The sequence below is a fragment of the Hypanus sabinus genome, chromosome 13, assembly GCF_030144855.1.
Source record: "Hypanus sabinus isolate sHypSab1 chromosome 13, sHypSab1.hap1, whole genome shotgun sequence".
In the NCBI taxonomy this organism is placed as follows: Eukaryota; Metazoa; Chordata; class Chondrichthyes; order Myliobatiformes; family Dasyatidae; genus Hypanus; species Hypanus sabinus.
In genome coordinates, this window is record NC_082718.1 from 43,494,827 (window position 1) to 43,513,273 (window position 18,447).

Here is an 18,447-nt window from a genome sequence, read left to right on the forward strand (position 1 = left end):
TCATACCCAGGGATCACAAAATCTAAATGAGGCTTTAACCATGTTTCCTGTATACAGATCAAATCAGGCTTCTCTTTAAAAGTTCCAAAAACCTTTTAAATTCTTGACCATTTGCAATTAAACTTCTTGCATTCCATTATAATATTAAAAACATCCAAATACTATCAACCACATAAAGCTCCCCCATACTCCCTGACCCCAACAACTGGGAAGCATTCAGTAATTGTTTGTCTGTCATATACTCATGTAATTTTCCCAGCAAAACCTGTTCCATATCAAGGAATCTCTCTGCAGCTCCAATGACTAATTTTATCATATCCAACCTCTTGGTTACAGTTTTAGCACCAACCAGTACATCAGCAACAAACGCCAAAAAAGACACTTTAGTCATCAACAACATGCCTGAAGGAACCATAGTAGGAGAGCGCAGAATGTGCTGACTCCCCATCATTCAAGTCATTACGTCATTACTTAAGTCTTTTTTTTTAACTTTTTTTTATTGCATTTTTAAATGGTTACAAAGTATGAAAAAACAATGTATATAACCCTTACCCCCTCCCCTTAACCCCTCCCCCCTAACTGCCCTATAGAAAAAAAAGAAAGAAAGAAAGAAAGAAAGAATGCCTGGTTGTTGGAAGATCTCCACATGCTCCATGGAATTTGTAATAACTTTAATATGTATATTTATTTCTTTCCCCTAATAACCAATTGTTTCATCTTCAGAGCATCTATATATTTAATCCTGTCTTTTGTAAATAAGGGCTCCAAATATTCAGAAATGTTTCATATTTATCTCTTAAATTATAAGTAATTTTTTCTAATGGAATACAACCATAGATTTCTTTCTTCCAAGAATCTATACTTAAATGTGTATCCAATTTCCAAGTAACTGCAATAGCTTTTTTGGCTACTGCCAGTGCAATTTTTATAAATTCTTTCTGATACTTATTTAGTTTGAGTTTCGGTTTTATCCCTTCAATATCACCTAGTAAAAATAATATTGGATTATGAGGAAATTGTGTTCCTGTAATTTGTTCCAGTAAAAGTCTTAAATTTGTCCAAAAAGGTTGAATTTTAGAGCAAGACCATGTCGAATGTAAAAAAGTACCAGTTTCCTGGTTACATCGGAAACACTGATCCGATAAATTTGGATTTAATTTTTTTATTTTTTGTGGTGTAATATATAATTGATGTAGAAAATTATACTGCACTAATCTTAACCGAACATTTATTGTATTTGTCATACTATCAAGACATAGTATTGACCAATTTGTTTCTTCAATTTTAATATTCAAATCACTTTCCCATTTTTGTCTTGACTTATGGACTCCTTGTTTAATTACCTGTCTTTGAATCACGTTATACAAGATATAAATTTTTTGATATTTCCTTTTTGAATTAAAATTTCTATTTCATTAGATTTCGGCAATAACATTGTTTGACCTAATTTTTCTCTTAAATAAGCCCTTAATTGAAAGTAACAAAATAAAGTGTTGTTTGATATTTTATATTTATTCTTTAATTGATCAAATGACATTAATATACCTCCTTCAAAACAATTCCCTATATATCTAATCCCATTTTGAATCCAATTATATAAAAGTTGATTGTCCATTGTGAAAGGAATAAGTCTATTTTGAATTAAAGATCTCTTTGCTAATAAAGATTTTTTTGTCTCATCATCAACATTTATCTTATTCCATAAATCAATCAAATGTTTTAATATAGGAGATTCTTTCTTTTCCCGTATCCATTTAGATTCCCATTTGTATATAAAATCTTCTGGTACGTTTTCTCCTATTTTATCTAATTCTATTCTAATCCATGCCGGTTTATCTTTCTCGAGAAAAGATGCAATAAATCTAAGTTGATTTGCTTTATAATAATTCTTAAAATTTGGAAGTTGTAATCCTCCTAGATCAAATTTCCATGTCAATTTTTCCAACGATATTCTTGACATCTTACCTTTCCAAAGGAATTTCCTCACTTATTTGTTTAACTCTTGAAAAAAACTTCTGGGGTTATTGTATTGGTAATGATTGAAATAAATATTGTAATCTAGGGAATATATTCATTTTTATAGTATTTACTCTACCTACTAATGTTATTGGTAATGCCATCCATTTTTCAAGATCTTCCTGAATTTTTTTCAAAAGTGGTAAGTAATTTAATTTGTATAAGTTTTTTATATCATTATCAACTCTTATACCTAAATATTTTATACCATTTGCTGGCCATCTAAATTGAGTTATTAATTGACATTGATTATAATCTCCTTTAGTAAGAGGTAAAATTTCACTTTTATCCCAATTTATTTTATAACCCGATATTTTCCCATATTCTTCTAGTCTATAAGATAATTTGCGTAGTGAATGTAATGGATCTGTTAAATAAAGTAGAACATCATCAGCAAATAAGTTAATCTTGTATTCTTCCTGATTAACTCTGAAACCCTTAATATCTGGGTCCATTCTAATTATTCAGCTAGTGGTTCTATTGCCAACACAAATAAAGCAGGTGATAGTGGGCAACCTTGCCGAGTTGATCTTGTTAACTGAAATGATGTTGAAATTTGACCATTTGTCACTACTTTAGCTTTGGGATTAGTATTTAAGGTTTTAATCCATTTTATAAATGATGTTCCTAGTCCATATTTTTCCAATACCTTAAATAAAAAATCCCATTCCAATCTATCAAATGCTTTTTCTGCATCTAAAGCAACTGCCACAATCATTTCCTCCCTCTTTTGTGCTAAATGGATTATACTAAATAACCGAGTTACATTATCTGCCGATTGTCTATTTTTGATAAATCCTGTTTGATCCATATGCACTAGTTTTGGTAAGCAATTAGATAATCTACTAGATAAGATTTTTGCTATTATTTTATAATCGGTGTTTAATAAAGAAATAGGTCTATATGATGCTGGTTTTAAAAGGTCTCTGTCTTTTTTTGGCAATACTATTAAAATAGCTGTTGAAAAAGATTCTGGAAGTTTATGCGTTCTTTCCGCTTGATATATTAACTCCATAAAAGGAGGAATTAATAAATCTTTAAACTTTTTATAAAATTCAGGTGGAAAACCATCTTCTCCTGGAGATTTATTACTTTGAAGTGATCCCAAAGCTTCTTCAACTTCTTTCAATGTAAAAGGCATACCTAATCCCTTCTGTTCTTCTGTATTTAATTTTGGAAGAGTTATTTGTGATAAAAATTCTTCTATCTTAACGTCATCATTCTTTGATTCTGATTTATACAACTCAGAATAAAAATTCTTAAAAGCCTCATTAATTTCTAGAGGTTTATAAGTAATTTCATTCACTTTTGTTCGAATTGCATTTATTGTTTTAGAAATCTGATCAGTTTTTAACTGCCATGCAAGAACTTTATGTGATCTTTCACCTAATTCATAATATCTCTGTTTAGTTCTCATAATTGCTTTTTCTGTTCGATATGTCTGGAGTGTATTATATTTTAACTTCTTATTAATAAGTTGTCTTCGTTTTTCTTCTGTCATATTTCTTTGAGATTCTTTTTCTAATTTTATAATCTCTTTTTCCAATTGATCTATTTCTATCATATATTCCTTCTTAATTTTAGAAGTATAACTTATTATCTGGCCTCTCAAATATGCTTTCATTGCTTCCCACAATATGAATTTATCATCAACTGACTGTGAATTTGTATCTAAAAAGAACTGAATCTGCTTTTTCATAAAATCACAAAAATCTTGACGTTTTAGTAACATTGAATTAAATCTCCATCTATAAATTGATTCCTCTTTATCTGTCATTATCATTGTCATTAGCAAAGGAGAATGATCTGACAATATTCTTGCTTTATATTCCACATTTTTCACTCTATCTTGAATATTTGTTGATAATAGGAAAAAATCTATCCATGAATATGTTTTATGTCTATTTGAATAAAATGAGTAATCTCTTTCTTTTGGATTAATTCTTCTCCATATATCAATCAAATTTAAATCTTTCATCAATGATAGAGTTAATTTTGCTACTTTTGATTTTGTAATAGCCTTTGTTGATCTATCTAAAATTGGATCTAAACAAAAATTAAAATCTCCACCTATTAATATTTTATCATGTGCATTAGCCAAATTCAAAAAAACCTCCTGTATAAATTTTACATCATTTTCATTTGGTGCATAAATATTCATAAGAGTCCATAGTTCTGAAAAAATTTGACAATGTATAATTAAATATTACTTAAGTCTTCTTATAATAAAGTTTAAAATGCAGTTTCTCTTCTTGATTATTCTCAAGTCAACTTCCATGAGCTGTGTACAAATGCATGAGGTCCTTCTGAACACCAGCACTTTTCAGCCTCTCTCAGTTTGAAAAAGAAAGAAGTTGGAGAGAGTTGGATTGGTCTCTCTGGTACGCTGAAGGCAGAGGGGAGACCGGACATAAATTTATAAAATTATGAGAGGCACTGATAGGGTAGATAGTCAGGGTCTCTTTCCCAGGGTAGAAATGTCAAATTCCAGAGGGCAGAGATACAAGGTAAGAGGAAGAAAGATTAAGGGAGATGTGCAGGGCAAGATTTATTTTAAAACGCATAGTGTTAGGCGTCCAGAACATAATGCTGGAGTAGAGGGGGAAGCAAACTATAGTGGGATTAGAGGCAGTTATACAGACACAAAGATGCAGGGAATGGAGGGAAATGTGCAGGCAGTTTCATTTGGTATGGTGGCTAGCACAGCACTGTGGGCTGAAGGACCTGCTTCTGTGCTGCACTGTTCTATTATAACACTTCCTCTTTCTTCTTTTCCTATCAAAATGGATAATCAAGTTTTTCACATAATATTCTAGTGGCCTTATTCTCATCATTACACTCAACCTAATTATACCTCCTTGAAGCCTCTCTACGTATTCTACGCAGGGCCACACAGCTTTGTACCATCAGCAAACACCAATATATTGCACATGCCTCCATTATCAGTGGATAAAGAGTGTGATCCCAGCACCAATCCATATGACATCCTACCACTTACAGTCTACCAACTCAAATATTACTTGTTTGTTCCCATTCACTGTCTTCTTTCAGTTAATCAAATCTCATTCTACAGTGGTATTATCTCCAATCCCATGTATTCTAATTTTGTTTAATAAAACACTTCTGTGCTTATTAATATTATATTTGCAAGAAGAAAGTATGTTTCAAGTTCACACTCGGAATACCTGATAAGCAAGAACAGCTTATGCTGTTGGCAAAGATTTTATACCGTGATAATAGGCATCCTCTGTGATGCAGAATATTAACATTTCCATTAAAATCAATACAGCCAGTAGCAATTGAAATCAGTGAACCAATCTCCTTTATAAATTATTCTGAAAAAAAAAATGTCATAACTGACTACAACAAAGAATTTATTTCAAATTTTCTCAAAAGATATTGCAAATGCAATTTTCACATTCTAGGAAATGCACCTGGCATACATATCAATTTAAAACTCATTAAAAAAAAAACTTTTTATAGCTGCTCACAGAAACATCCTTTATGTCAGGGACCACTGGACCATCATGCCTAATCTATACCCTGTGTAGTTCTCGAAAGTAAAATATTATTTTATATGCAATCCACTACAATAAAACTCCAATACCAGGTTCCATTGCCCATGTCCCCTCTAAGCACATCAGGGCCCTGACTCTCACAGTGCTTTAAATTAATGAAGTTTCACGTACCTTCATTTTTAAATTGGTGGGGTGGGGGGGGGGGGGAAGTTTCCTGTTTCCTGAACTCTCTTCAAGCCTAACCAGGTTTTATTTCCTGCACTCCCTTGAACTCACCTGGTTCACTGGAAAATTTATTGTACTACCATGCAACATCTAAACAAAAGCAAATTAATGTTGCGTTAGTGAATTATTGGTGTAATATCTAGTGGCCTGGAAAATCTGTCAATCCAGCCTGAAAGTTTTTTTAGGGTGCTGGATTATTTTGTAAATTGTAAATTACATAATGCATGTTCCACAAGGATGGAGAAAGAGTGGAAGAAAAGGATGATCCAAAACTTACACATTATCTGCATGTTGAGATCCACTGCATCTTTTGTTCTCCTTACTAACCATCTGTCCTAGCAATAACAATATTCCCCTCCACCCCTCAACCACCATGAATCAGAACATTATGTCTTGAAAGGGGAATATGCAGACAACAGTGCTTACCTAACCCTGCTAGCTTTAGCAAGTGCAAAGGAAAGACAGTGACTTAAGGGAGATCACCACCATCTTCACAGCCTTATCCTGTAATTCTTGAATACTAAAGCAACTTGAATTATTAAGCCATATTAGGTGATGTGCAAAATGAAGGCAATGATGTTGATATGATCATTTCAAATTAGATTTTCTCAAACTTGTGTATGATACAGATCTTAATGTTGTAGGAAATTCATTCTGACTACATTTATTCTTGCAGCAGAAACCTATCTGTGCAAGTTTAAAAAATTATTTTACAATATATGAAGCCTAAGTGCTGTTATCTTGAAGTTGTTTCAATGACTTGAGAATGTTTGATTGATAGAGATTGATAATGGTTTGGTGTCTAAACAAACATGGCATTGTTCAGTAATACAAACACCAGGGATAAACTCAGAGGGTGGAAACCAGGATGTCACACTGTTGTCAATGAATTGGTTTCTTACAAAGGGCAATTAGCCAAAAGTGAGTATTCCAAAGGCATGATTAGTCTGCAAACTCCTAAAGAATTTACTGCCGTGATACTCAATATTGCAAAAAGCAAGAAAATGAAGGTTACGAGAGAGAGAGCTCAAAGTGTCGTCAGGGTGACCGAGTGATAGTAGAAGACATTACATTAGTGTCAGCAGTGTGACAAAACTGGCATTATGAAATATGGGGCAGTAACGCTATAAATCAGGGATAAACAGGATACTTTTTAGCAGCAAGGGGTATGGTTTGTTATTACATCCTCATCTTTCATTTCAGGAGGACAAGATGCCTGCATTCACATAACCTTGGGATACTAGGCAAGTATGATTATCAGAAGGATACTGATTTGGTAACATAATGCACCCTTAAAACAGCATTTAAATGCTTATTCCATCTTACACAGCTACATACCAAAGATAAAGGCCAGAAACAATGCAGTACAGTAACCTGCCTCTACCAGTCAGTTCTAGTGCAAGAGACTGGAATCAGGTACAAGAGAAAAAAAGTCAGAGGGCTAGACGGCCCAGGGCAGACAGACATATTCCACATCAAAATAACCAGTAATACAGATCATGATCCATGTTGGTTACAAAACAATGCACATCCAAGACAAAAACAATGTTTTTATGGACTTCTACTTCCACCACCCTTGCTAGTATTTAATTTCTTCTCACCATGATTTGTGAGTAGGTTTTCAACAACTTTCTAATCCATCTACAGATCACTTTAAAACTATGGAGACTAAGTAGTGGGGATTTTCTAAGACGTTAGGTTGTCACCATGGAACAATACCTCTTGTAATTTCACCAAATTTAAAAGTAATATGATGGTCCAAATACTTATTTTGCTTTTAACATTTCACCTGCTGTTAGTCCACCCTGTATTTTCCATATTCTCCTCTTGTCTGATTTAAAAACCTTGTCTCACTATTTCATGCATTCTTGCCACTGACTATGATGTAAATAAAGAGACCAAGGTCTGAAAGAATTTCGATGAGAATATCATGTTTGAGTATCCTGATCAACGTAGGTTTTTGTGTAATGTGACCACTGCTCAAATGTTATTTTAGTTTTTCTATAGTCGATGTCCTACCCAGCAGCTTAGCAGGGAGCCATCTTAACGGAAAGTCAAAAATGAAATTAATCACTAAGCAATGCTGGAATCCAAACCTACAATGAGAGTAATAATGTGAATATGCTCCCCAGGAGTTGCCACTTCCGTGATTATTTCAGATCTACTTAGTATCTGAAGTCCTTGGTGGACAAAGATAAAAGCACCGAGTCCCCTTTCAACATAAACTGTCATCTCAGCTCCTTGAAAGTAGTGAGGAACTGTAAGGTGGTTTACAGAAATAAAAAGGCTGAGCTAACCAAAGGTGATTTTTAGACACAAATACAGCACCATAACAGCATGAGACAAGCAAACCCAACATTTCAGCCATTCAGGTCATGGCTGCATCACTGTCTGGTGGGGGGGGGGGGGGGGGGGGCGACTGCTCAGGACCGAAAGAAGCTGCAGAGGGTTGTAAATCTAGTCTGCTCCATCTTGGGTACTAGCCTATAAAGTACCCAGGACATCTTCAAGGAGTGGTGTCTCAGAAAGGCAGTGTCCATTATTAAGGACCTCCAGCACCCAGGGCATGCCCTATTCTCACTGTTACCATCAAGTAGGAGGTACAGAAGCCTGATGGCACACACTCAAGTGATTCAGGAACAGCTGCTTCCCCTCTGCCATCTGATTCCGGACACTACCTCACTTTTTAAATATATATTATTTCTGTTTTTTGTATGATTTTTAATCTATTCAATGCATGTAATTGATTTACTTATTTATATTATTATTATTTTATTTTGTTTTTTTTCCTATATTATGTATTGCATTGAACTGCTGCTGCTAAGTTAACAACACATGCCGGTAATGATAAACCTGATTCTGATTTCATCCCTGCAGATTTCATAAAATCACTACTCAAAAGTTTGAAATTCAGAGTAAAATTCATTTACACACAATTTATGTGAATAAAAAGTAAATAAATTAAAATAATTATTTTTCAGCTCATGTTTCTTGACATATTGTGATTTTGCATTAGAGAAAATCAGAGTGCGGTCTGTTTTCTTGGAACACAACATGCCTGTAATGTAAAGGTCACCTTTACACTTAATTGTTATAGACAAAGCTTTTTACAAAATATGCCTACCATAGGGTGTCAAACCATCCATGGAACTTTTATTTGAGGTCGATATGATCGGAAGGCCATCTTGAAGAAGAGCAGCAAGTTCCTTGTAGCCTTCATTCAGCAATGCATTATAGAAAGATATAACTGCATAATTGTCCTTCTTAAGTATCAAATCAATAAGCAAAGCAGCTCGTTCTTTCTGTGTGGCCTAAAGAAAAGTGAAAATCATAAATAAGAACAATTCTCCAACATAGCATTTTCTTATTGTTAACGGGCAGGTTTAATTTACATCTTGAGATTTGTGTATAACTGACAAGGCACATATTTAATGCCCATATGGAATCATCTTTGAGATGCTGCTGGCAGCTTTCCTTGAATCATTTTAATTCATATATTAAATTACTCCGACAAGCTACTACCTTGGGCATTATAGGCCTTTGGTTATGCACTACAGAAAAAAAGTCTCAACTGAGGGAACAGGGAATTTGAAGATGTTCCTGTTCCATAGAAATAGGAAAAAACAGAAGCAAGAGTAAGTCATTTGGGTCTTCTCTCTTACTCAAGACAAACATGGCTAATCATGCACTTCATTAACATGCTCCTGCCTTCTTGGCACATCTTTTCATTCTTTTGGTATGAAGTTCTAGATTGCCCAACCTTTCTTCATGAGATGTGTTCTCTAATCCAAGCAGCATCCTGGTATATCTCCTCTGCATGTTCTCTAAAGCTTTCATATCCTCCTCTAAATAAATAATCCAAGTGTGGCCTAACCAGTGTTTTATAGAGCTACAACATTACCTCGCAACTCTTGAATTCAATTTCCCAACTAACGAAGGACAACACACCATGTGCCTTCTTAACCTCCCTATCAACTTGCGTGCCAACTTCAAGGGACTGATGGATGTGGAACCCAAGATCTCTCTGTTTCTCCCACACTGTTAAAAATCCTGTCATTAACCCTGCACTCTACCTTCATGTTTGATCTTCCAAAGTGTATCAATTCCCAGTTTTCTGGATGAAATGCATCTCCCACTTCTCAGCCCATCTGTGTATCCTGCCAATGTCACATTATAATCTACAACAACCTTCCTCATGATCCACAACATCACCAACCTTTGCATCATCTGTAAACTTATAAACTTACTCCTCCACTTCCTCAGTTATTTCTACAAATCACGAAGATTTTTTTCCTGTGATCATAAAAATTGCAGGGTCTCAGAAAAGATCCCTGCAGAACACTATTGATCATCACCCTTCAGGCAGAATATGGTCCATCCACTAACACCCATTGTCTTCTGTAGGAAAACTAATTCTGAATCCAAGCAGCCAAATTCCCCTTGATCTCATGCCACCTGACCTTCTCAATGAGCCTACTCTGTCAAGCTCTTTACTAAAATCCATATACACCACGTCCACTGCTCCACCTTCATCAATTTGTTTTTGTCATTTCCATGAATAATTTAATTAGGCTCGTAAGGAAAGATCTGCTACTCACAAAACCATGCTGACTAACCCTAATCAGACTATGCTACTCCAAATGCTCATAAATCCTGTCTCTAAAAATCATTTCCAATACACTGATGTAAGCATAACTTTCTATAATTCCCAGGATTATTCCCATTACCTTTTTTTGAACAATGGAGTAACATTTACCACCGATCTTCCAGTACTACTCCTGAAGCCAGTGAGGACACAAGGACCTTTGCCAAAGGAGCAGTAATCCTGTCCATAAGACCATAAGACAAAGGAGCAGAATCAGGCCATTCAGCCCATCAGTTCTGCTCTGACCTTCCATCATGGCTGATCCCAGATTCCACTCAACCCCATACACCTGCCTTCTCACCATATCCTTTAATGCCCCAATCAATCAGGAAATAATCAACTTCCGCCTTAAATATACCCATGGGCTTGGCCTCCATCACAGTCTGTGGCAGAGCATTCCCCCACAGATTTACTACTCTTTGGCTAAAAAAAAAATTCCCCTTACCTCTGTTCTAAAGGGTCGCCCTCAATTTTGAGACTGTGCCCTCTAATTCGGGATACCCCTACCAGAAGAAACATCCTCTCTATATCCACCCTATCTAGTCCTTTCAACATTCGGTAGGTTAGAAAGGCTGTCCCTCGGCTTTCTCCTCCAAATCCAGGTTCATTCCAACTTCTATCACTGGTTGGTCCTACCCTCACTCTAATCATCCTCCTGGTCTTCACATGCATGTGTAATGCCTTGGGGTTTTCCTTAAACCCACTCACCAAGGCCTTCTAGCTCTTTCAAGTACCTTCATAAGCTCCTTCCTGGCTACTTTATAATTCTGAAGAGCCCTGTCTGTTCCTTGCCTCCTAGACCCAAGTATGCTTCTTTCCTCCTCTTCACTAGATGTTCCACATCTCGTTAACTATGGTTCCTTTGCTCTACCATCCTTTGCTTACCACAAAGGGACAGATTTATTCAGAGCCCCAATTTCTCCTGATCTTAGTTCTAAATGGAATTGCTGAGGTTGTGGTCCTCTAGTTCTAGACTCTCCAGCAATAAGGAACATCTTTCCTATATCAGAAGTCTAGTTGTGTTACAGGTTTCTTCTAAACGCCAATGTAATAATCAAACTATGGATATAACAGGATGCAAATCAATCATACCCTTCATTACATACATCAGCAAATGGTCAATTACCTGAACTTTAACCTTCTGTTCATCATCAAGGTTCAGAACTTCTTCACTTATTAAGTGATCCATAATGTATGAGGTCTTGATATCTTGCTCAAGCGCTAAGCGATTCCTCAACAAACAACTGCGAGTTTGTTCATCCATGCTTCCTGTCTGAAGTAGATTTAATAAAACAATGAATATTAAAATTAAAATACTGTAGTTGAAATCTTCAATATTAAAATTAAACTGAGCACATGTAATAACGTGTCCTCTAACACAATTCAGCCACTTAATTAGTAATCCTTCATGTTTCAAGTTTGAAGATTGCTTCCTAAAAACAATTTTACCATCACAATAGATTTTCTTTTTACATTTAAACAAAAATGAAGAAAACATTAGTACCCACTATGGACAAAAACTTGGGTGAAACTTAGTGGGTCAGGCAGCATCTATGAAGAAAAATGCATTTTCCATATTTGTTCTTATTTTATTTCTCAGAAGTTTTATGTTTTCAATTAATGGATAGTGCTTTAACAAGATAAACCTGTCAAAGTTATTCAGAGCAGTGAATGGGATGAGGTCTCAATGCATGACATCTTGAGGTCTCTGTCAATTGCTGTCTAATCACCATAGAGGTTTCAAGATCATTTTTAACTGCGTAGTGCAAAACGTTGGTGCAGCAAAAGCAGCAAGTGTGTCTGGGCCAGAGTGATCCAGTCCAGTTTGTTTTTAGTTGATTCAGAGAATAAAGGCTGGTTTCATCGCTAGGAAACTCTCCTGGTCTCTAAATAGTGCCTTTGGACCATTTCTATCTTTCTCAACAGGAAAATGTTACTTATCTGTCACGTCTCAAGATCTGTCCAGAGACGACAGAGGATAGTGGTCAATGGGACTTATTCTAGCTGGAAGTCTGTGATTAGTGGTGAGCATCAGCTAGCCGTAAGACGACATGATCCTCTGTCACTCATCTCAGTATGTGAAGACCAAGGACACAAGTTTGTAAGGGGCGGTTCTCAATGCATATTGAACTGGATGCAATTTACAAACCTATGCAAGTGCAGAACTGGGGCTAAGGGGTGAGCCATCAACCCCCAAGGAACCAACATTCACATTGACCAATAATCAGGGATACGGGCCAGCAGAGATCACTCAGCTATCCAGTTGACTGGGACCCAGCAAAAACTAGCGGCCAGTGAGACCGCCAACTGATCAGAACAAGTCAAACCTATAGAAATGTGAGCGCTCTGCAGAAGCAACACTTGATTGTGCAGCAACGTCCCCTTCAGTGGTGACAAAATGTTTGCGACCTAACCTCAAGTCTCAGTGAACAAACAACCTTACAAACAAGCAGCTAACCTGAGCTACCAATTGCCTCTTTAATTTCAATCTACAGAGGTACACAAGAGGCTCTTAGATCGGCACACGAACGTGCAGGCAACGTGCAGGATATGAACATTGTGTAGGCAGAACAGATTTGTTTAATTGACCATTGGATTGGTAATTTAATTAGTTCAGCACAACATTGTGGGCCAAAGGGCTTGTTCCTGTGCTGTACTGTTCTATGTTCTATCTGAAAGGCCATAAGATATAGTAGCAGAATTAGGCCATTTGACCCATCAAGTCTGCTCTGTTATTTATCATGGCTGATCCATTTTCCCCCTCAGCCCCAATTTCCCCATATCTCTTCATGCCCTGACTAATCAAATGTACCCAATGACTTGGCCTCCACAGCTGCCTGTGGCAACAAGTTCCACAGATTTACAACTCCATCTAAAGAAATTCCTCCTCATCTGTGTTCTAAAAAGAAGCCCGTCTCTTTTGAGGCTGTGTCCTTTAGTCTTAGACTCCACCACCAGAGGAAACATCCTCTCCACATCTACTCTATCACGGCTTTTCACCATTTGACAGGTTTCAATAAGGTCACCCCTCATTTTTCTGAATTTCAGTGTGCGTAGGCCTACAGCCATGAAACACACTTCATATGACAAGCCATTCAATCCTGGAATCATTTTCATGAACCTTTTTTGAACCCTCTCCAATGTCAGCACATCCTTTCTTAGATAAGGGACTCAAAACTGTTCATGATATTCCAAGTGAGGTCTCCCCAGTGCTTTATAAAGTCTCAATATTACTTTTATATTCTAATCCTCTTGAAATGAATGCTAACATCGCATTTGCCTTCCTCACTACCAACTCAACATGCAAATTAATCTTTAGGGAATCCTGCATAAGGACTCAAGTCCCTTTGCACCGCAGATTTTTTTAATTTTCTGCCCATTTAGAAAATATTCTACCCTTTTATTTTTTCTACCAAAGTGGACAACCATATACTTCATAACACCATATTCCATCTGCCACTTGTTTGCCCATTCTCCTAATCCAAGTCCTTCTGTAACCTACTTCTTCAAAACTACCTGCCACTCCACCTGTTTCGTATCATCTGCAAACTTTGCAACAAAGCCATCAATTCTGTCATCCAAGTCATTGACATATGACATCAAAGAAGTGGTCCCAACACAGATCCTATGGAACACCACTAGTCACTGGCCGGCAGCCAAACCAAAGGCTCCCTTTGTTCGCACTCTTTGCCTTCTGCCAATCAACCACTGCTTTATCCATGCTGGTATCTTTCCTGTACACCATGGGCTCTTAACTTGTTAAGCAACCTCATTTGTGTCGCCTTGTCAAAGACAGCACCTCTGAGAATATAAAAACCTCCAAATTCTCCTGAACTTCCAGTTTAGTGTGCATTTTTTTTCTTTTTACCAGCAATCTGTTAATTGAACATGTTCCTTTGGCTGGGCAACTGTTTTGAATGTTCACACTTGATTCATGAAATATCGAACTGAAGGAAAAAAAACATGTAATCTAACCTAATAAAACATACATAATGTACAACAGATTTCTGGTTTTGTCGCAATCCATCAAAATCTGTTCACACCACTACTGTGTGGCACTTTGGAGAGCTCACGTTATTTGCCCACTGGAAGTTAGAAGGAAACAACTGCAAGGGCCCTTTTCAAAAACAGAGGTTTAAAGTAACAGCAGCAAAGAGAAAAAAAAAGTATGTAGAACATTAAAGCACAGCACAGCACATATTGTGTGCCAAACTTTCAACCTACTGAGATTAATCTCACCCCTGCCTTCTACATCACCCTCCATTTTTCTATCATCCATGTGCTTATAGTTGACTGAAAGTGTAAATGGAAGCAGAAGACCATTTGAAAAGTGTTATTCAAATATATATTTAAAATAAATTCATTAATCGATCATTTGGAGAAGTACAGTCTACTCATGAATAGTCAACATGGCTTTGTGAAGGGAAGATCGTGCCTCATGAGCTTGAGTTTTTTGAAGAGGTAACAAAAGAAATTGATTAGGGTAGGGCAGTGGATGTGGTCTACATGGACTTTAGCAAAGCATTTGACAAGGTCCCTCATGAGAGACTCATCTGGAAAGTCATGAGGCATGGGATAAGTGGAACCTTGGCTGTTTGGATAAAAAATTGGCTTAAAAGAAGAAAGCAGAGGGTAGTTGTGGAAGGAAAATATTTTGCCTGGAGGTCGGTGACTAGTGGAGTGCCGCAGGGATCTGTCCTGGGACCCCTGCTATTTGTGATTTTTATAAATGACCTGGATGTAGAGGCGGATGGATGGATGAGTAAGTTTGCAGATGACACCAAGATTGGAGGAGTTGTGAATGGAGCTGTAGGTTGTCGAAGGTTACAAGAGGATATAGACAGGTTGCAGAGTTGGGCAGAAAAATGGCAGATGGAGTTCAATCTGGACAAGTGTGAGGTGATGCATTTGGAAGGACAAATCAGAAGACTGAGTACAGGATTAATGGTCAGTTACTTAAGAGTGTGGATGAACAAAGGGACCTTGGGGTTCAAATCCATACATCCCTCAAGGTCGCTGCACAGGTTGATAGGGTAGTTAAGAAGGCCTATGGGATGCTATGCTTCATTAACAGGAGGATTGAGTTCAAGAGTAAAGAGGTCATGTTGCAACTCTACAAATCTCTGGTGAGACCACACTTGAGTATTGTGTTCAATTCTGGTCACCTCATTATAGGAAAGATATGGAAGCTATGGAGAGGGTGCAGAGGAGATTTACCAGGATGTTGGCTGGATTGGAGAACAAGTCATATGAAGCAAGGTTAGCTGGGACTTTTCTCTTTGAAGCGTAGAAGAATGAGAGGGGACCTGATAGAGATATACAAGATTATGAGAGGCGTAGATAGGTTGGATAGTCAGTACCTGTTTCCCAGGACACCAACAGCAAACACCAGAGGGCATATGTACAAAATTAAGGGAGGGAAGTCTAGGGGTGACATCAGGGGTAAGTTTATTTTACACAAGAGGGTTGTGAGTGCCTGGAATGACTTGCCAGGGATGGTGGTGGAGGCTAAAACATTAGGGGTAATTAAGAGCCTCTTGGACAGGCACATGGATGAAAGAAAAATGAAGGGTTATGGGGTAAGTGTGGGTTTAGTATTTTTTTAAGGATTATATGGGTCAGCACAATATGGAGGGCTGAAGGGCCTGTACTGTGCTGTAGTGTTCTACGGTTACTCATTATCAGGTTTAATACCACCGGCATATGCTGTGAAACTTGTTAACCTTGTGGTAGCAATACACTGAAATACATAATAAAAACTCCTTACCAGATGGTGTTGCAACACTCTTCGCGGTGCATCTGTAGAAATTTGTGAGTGTTTTAAAGGCATACCAAATCTCCTCAAACTTCAAATGAAATATCATCATTGTCTTGCCTTCTTTAAAGCTGCATTGATTTGCTGGGACCAGGTTAGGTCCTCAGAGATATTAACACCGAGGAAATTGAAATTACTCACTCTTTCCACTTCTGGGAGGACTTTCCACTATGAGAACTGGTGTGTGTTCCATTGTCTTACCCTTTCTGAAGTCCACAATCAGCTCTTTAGTCTTACTGACGATGAAGGCAAGGTTGCTGCTGCCCACCTGGTATATCACTCAACTACCTGGTATATCTCGCCTCTGAGTCGCCATCTGAGATTCTGCCATGGTTGTGTCATCAGCAAATTTATAGATGGCATTAGAGCTGAGCCTAGCCACAGTTCAAAAAGAGTGCACTTTTGCAGATAACTAAAATATAAAGCAAATACCTATTTTTCTCCAGGCAATCAAGACAACCAACATTCCCTCAAATGTTTTTTGCAGCTGGAAAATGTGTGGCCTTTAAATTTTTTTGTAATATGCATACTATGAATATTTAGAATTAAAATTTAGAAATCACATACTTTTGATTTTATTTATTAATTGAATAGTATAATCAACTACAGTACAAGAAAGTAAATCTTTCACATTTCGTAAACGTTTTCTCATGTTTACCAGCCGTGCAGCAACAAAGGCTATGTGTGCAGGAGCATTTCAGTTACTGTGCGGCTACGCACCCACACAGTTTAAGAGGGGATAGTGCAGATGACGAACAGTAATCCTTGACAATTAGATTTAATCTAGATTATTGGCTTTCATGACATGAGGAGTGTCACTGTAGTTCCAAGACAGCCTTGGTTACTGCAGGATAGCAGAAACCTGATTAATACCAAGCCCCCAGAAACCTCTTTGCTAACTGACAAACTTGTAAAATTTTGAATGCAACACGAGTGAATCTGCAGATGCTGGAAATAAATAAAAAACACAAAATGCTGGCAGAACTCAGCAGGCCAGACAGCATATATGGGAGGCGGTAATAATGATGTTTCGGGCCGAAACCCTTCATCGGGAGTGAAGTAACATGGGATGGTCGAGGGGGGATAAGAAGTGGGGGGAGGGATAAAGTAGAGAGCTGGAAAGTGATAGGCTGGAGGGAAATGGGCTGGGGGGGGAAGGTGGAGAATTATGGGAAATAAAAGAGAAAGAAAGAAAGAAAAAAATTTTGAATGTAAGGATTTATTTTTAAACATCATTTATCTCGACTATTGTGGCTAAAAGAATGCACAAAAATATAAAGCCAAATAACACTCATAAAAACAAATTTTAAAAAACTGTAGGTGGCCTGTTTAAAAGTCAGGATGATATACTTTATAAACAATGTGTACAGTAAAGAGCAGAGGGAAACACTATGGCACTCAGATGTAAGAATATACTTGGAGATCATTATTGTGCAGTTTTAATGAAGCAATTTCTCCAATTTCATCCCAGAAAACTGTTACAAAGAAAACTACTTTTGACTTCAGGTATACATTTTTTCTTAACTTCACATTTTTCATAATTATGCAGAAATTCTTTGCTGTTTGAGTAGCTTTTCAACATCTGGTAACAGAACAGCGCATTCACTGCCTGGATACAGATAACATCAGAACTATGCTAACAACCTACCGTATATCTTTCATTGCAATAGTACGAGTAGCACAGAAAAAAATGATTTTCCAAATTTAAATCATTAACATAGTTGATAATATTAACGTGATTGACATTGGTAGAATACGTCTGCTTTCTGATTTTCCAGATCCAATTAGTTTAACTGCTACGGACAAGCCAGGTCATTCTTTGTGCTGCTTTATGTACAGCAAGCATGTAAAAAGAGAACCAGGGTATGCAGACTTCTGAATTTTAGTTATGCTGAAATTCATGTCTGATCTGATTGGAATGTCAACACCACATTCTTGCCTATCTCCATAACATTTCATCCCTTGCTTATCAAGAAACTTACTCTAGTACCTCTGCCTTTATGAAAGAGAATTCCAAATGGACATGACCCTCAGAAAAAAATGCTCTGTCTTTGATGGGCAACTCATTTTTTAAGCACAATGATTGCTAGCTTCTAGATTCTCCCACAAGATTGAACATTCCTTCCACATACATCATGATAAAAATCCTCTCCACCATCATATATGTTTGTCAAATCACCCAATTTTTCTAAACACCAGTGGAGACAGCCTGTTCACCTTTCTCTCAG

At 37.0% G+C, this 18,447-nt stretch overlaps 1 protein-coding gene across 4 annotated transcripts in view; it reads right to left on the reverse strand.

Annotated features, from left to right (window-relative positions):
* apaf1 (apoptotic peptidase activating factor 1) overlaps positions 1-18,447 on the reverse strand; it is a 274,267-nt gene that overhangs the window by 249,516 nt on the left and 6,304 nt on the right. For all 4 annotated transcript variants that reach the window (XM_059987521.1, XM_059987522.1, XM_059987523.1 and 1 more), the window contains exons 2-3: positions 11,531-11,677; positions 8,884-9,070 (exon numbers count right to left, since the gene is read on the reverse strand). In XM_059987521.1, the coding sequence (XP_059843504.1) occupies positions 8,884-9,070; positions 11,531-11,668 (325 nt within the window). In that variant the 5' untranslated portion in view covers positions 11,669-11,677. The remainder of the gene's footprint in view (positions 1-8,883; positions 9,071-11,530; positions 11,678-18,447) is intronic.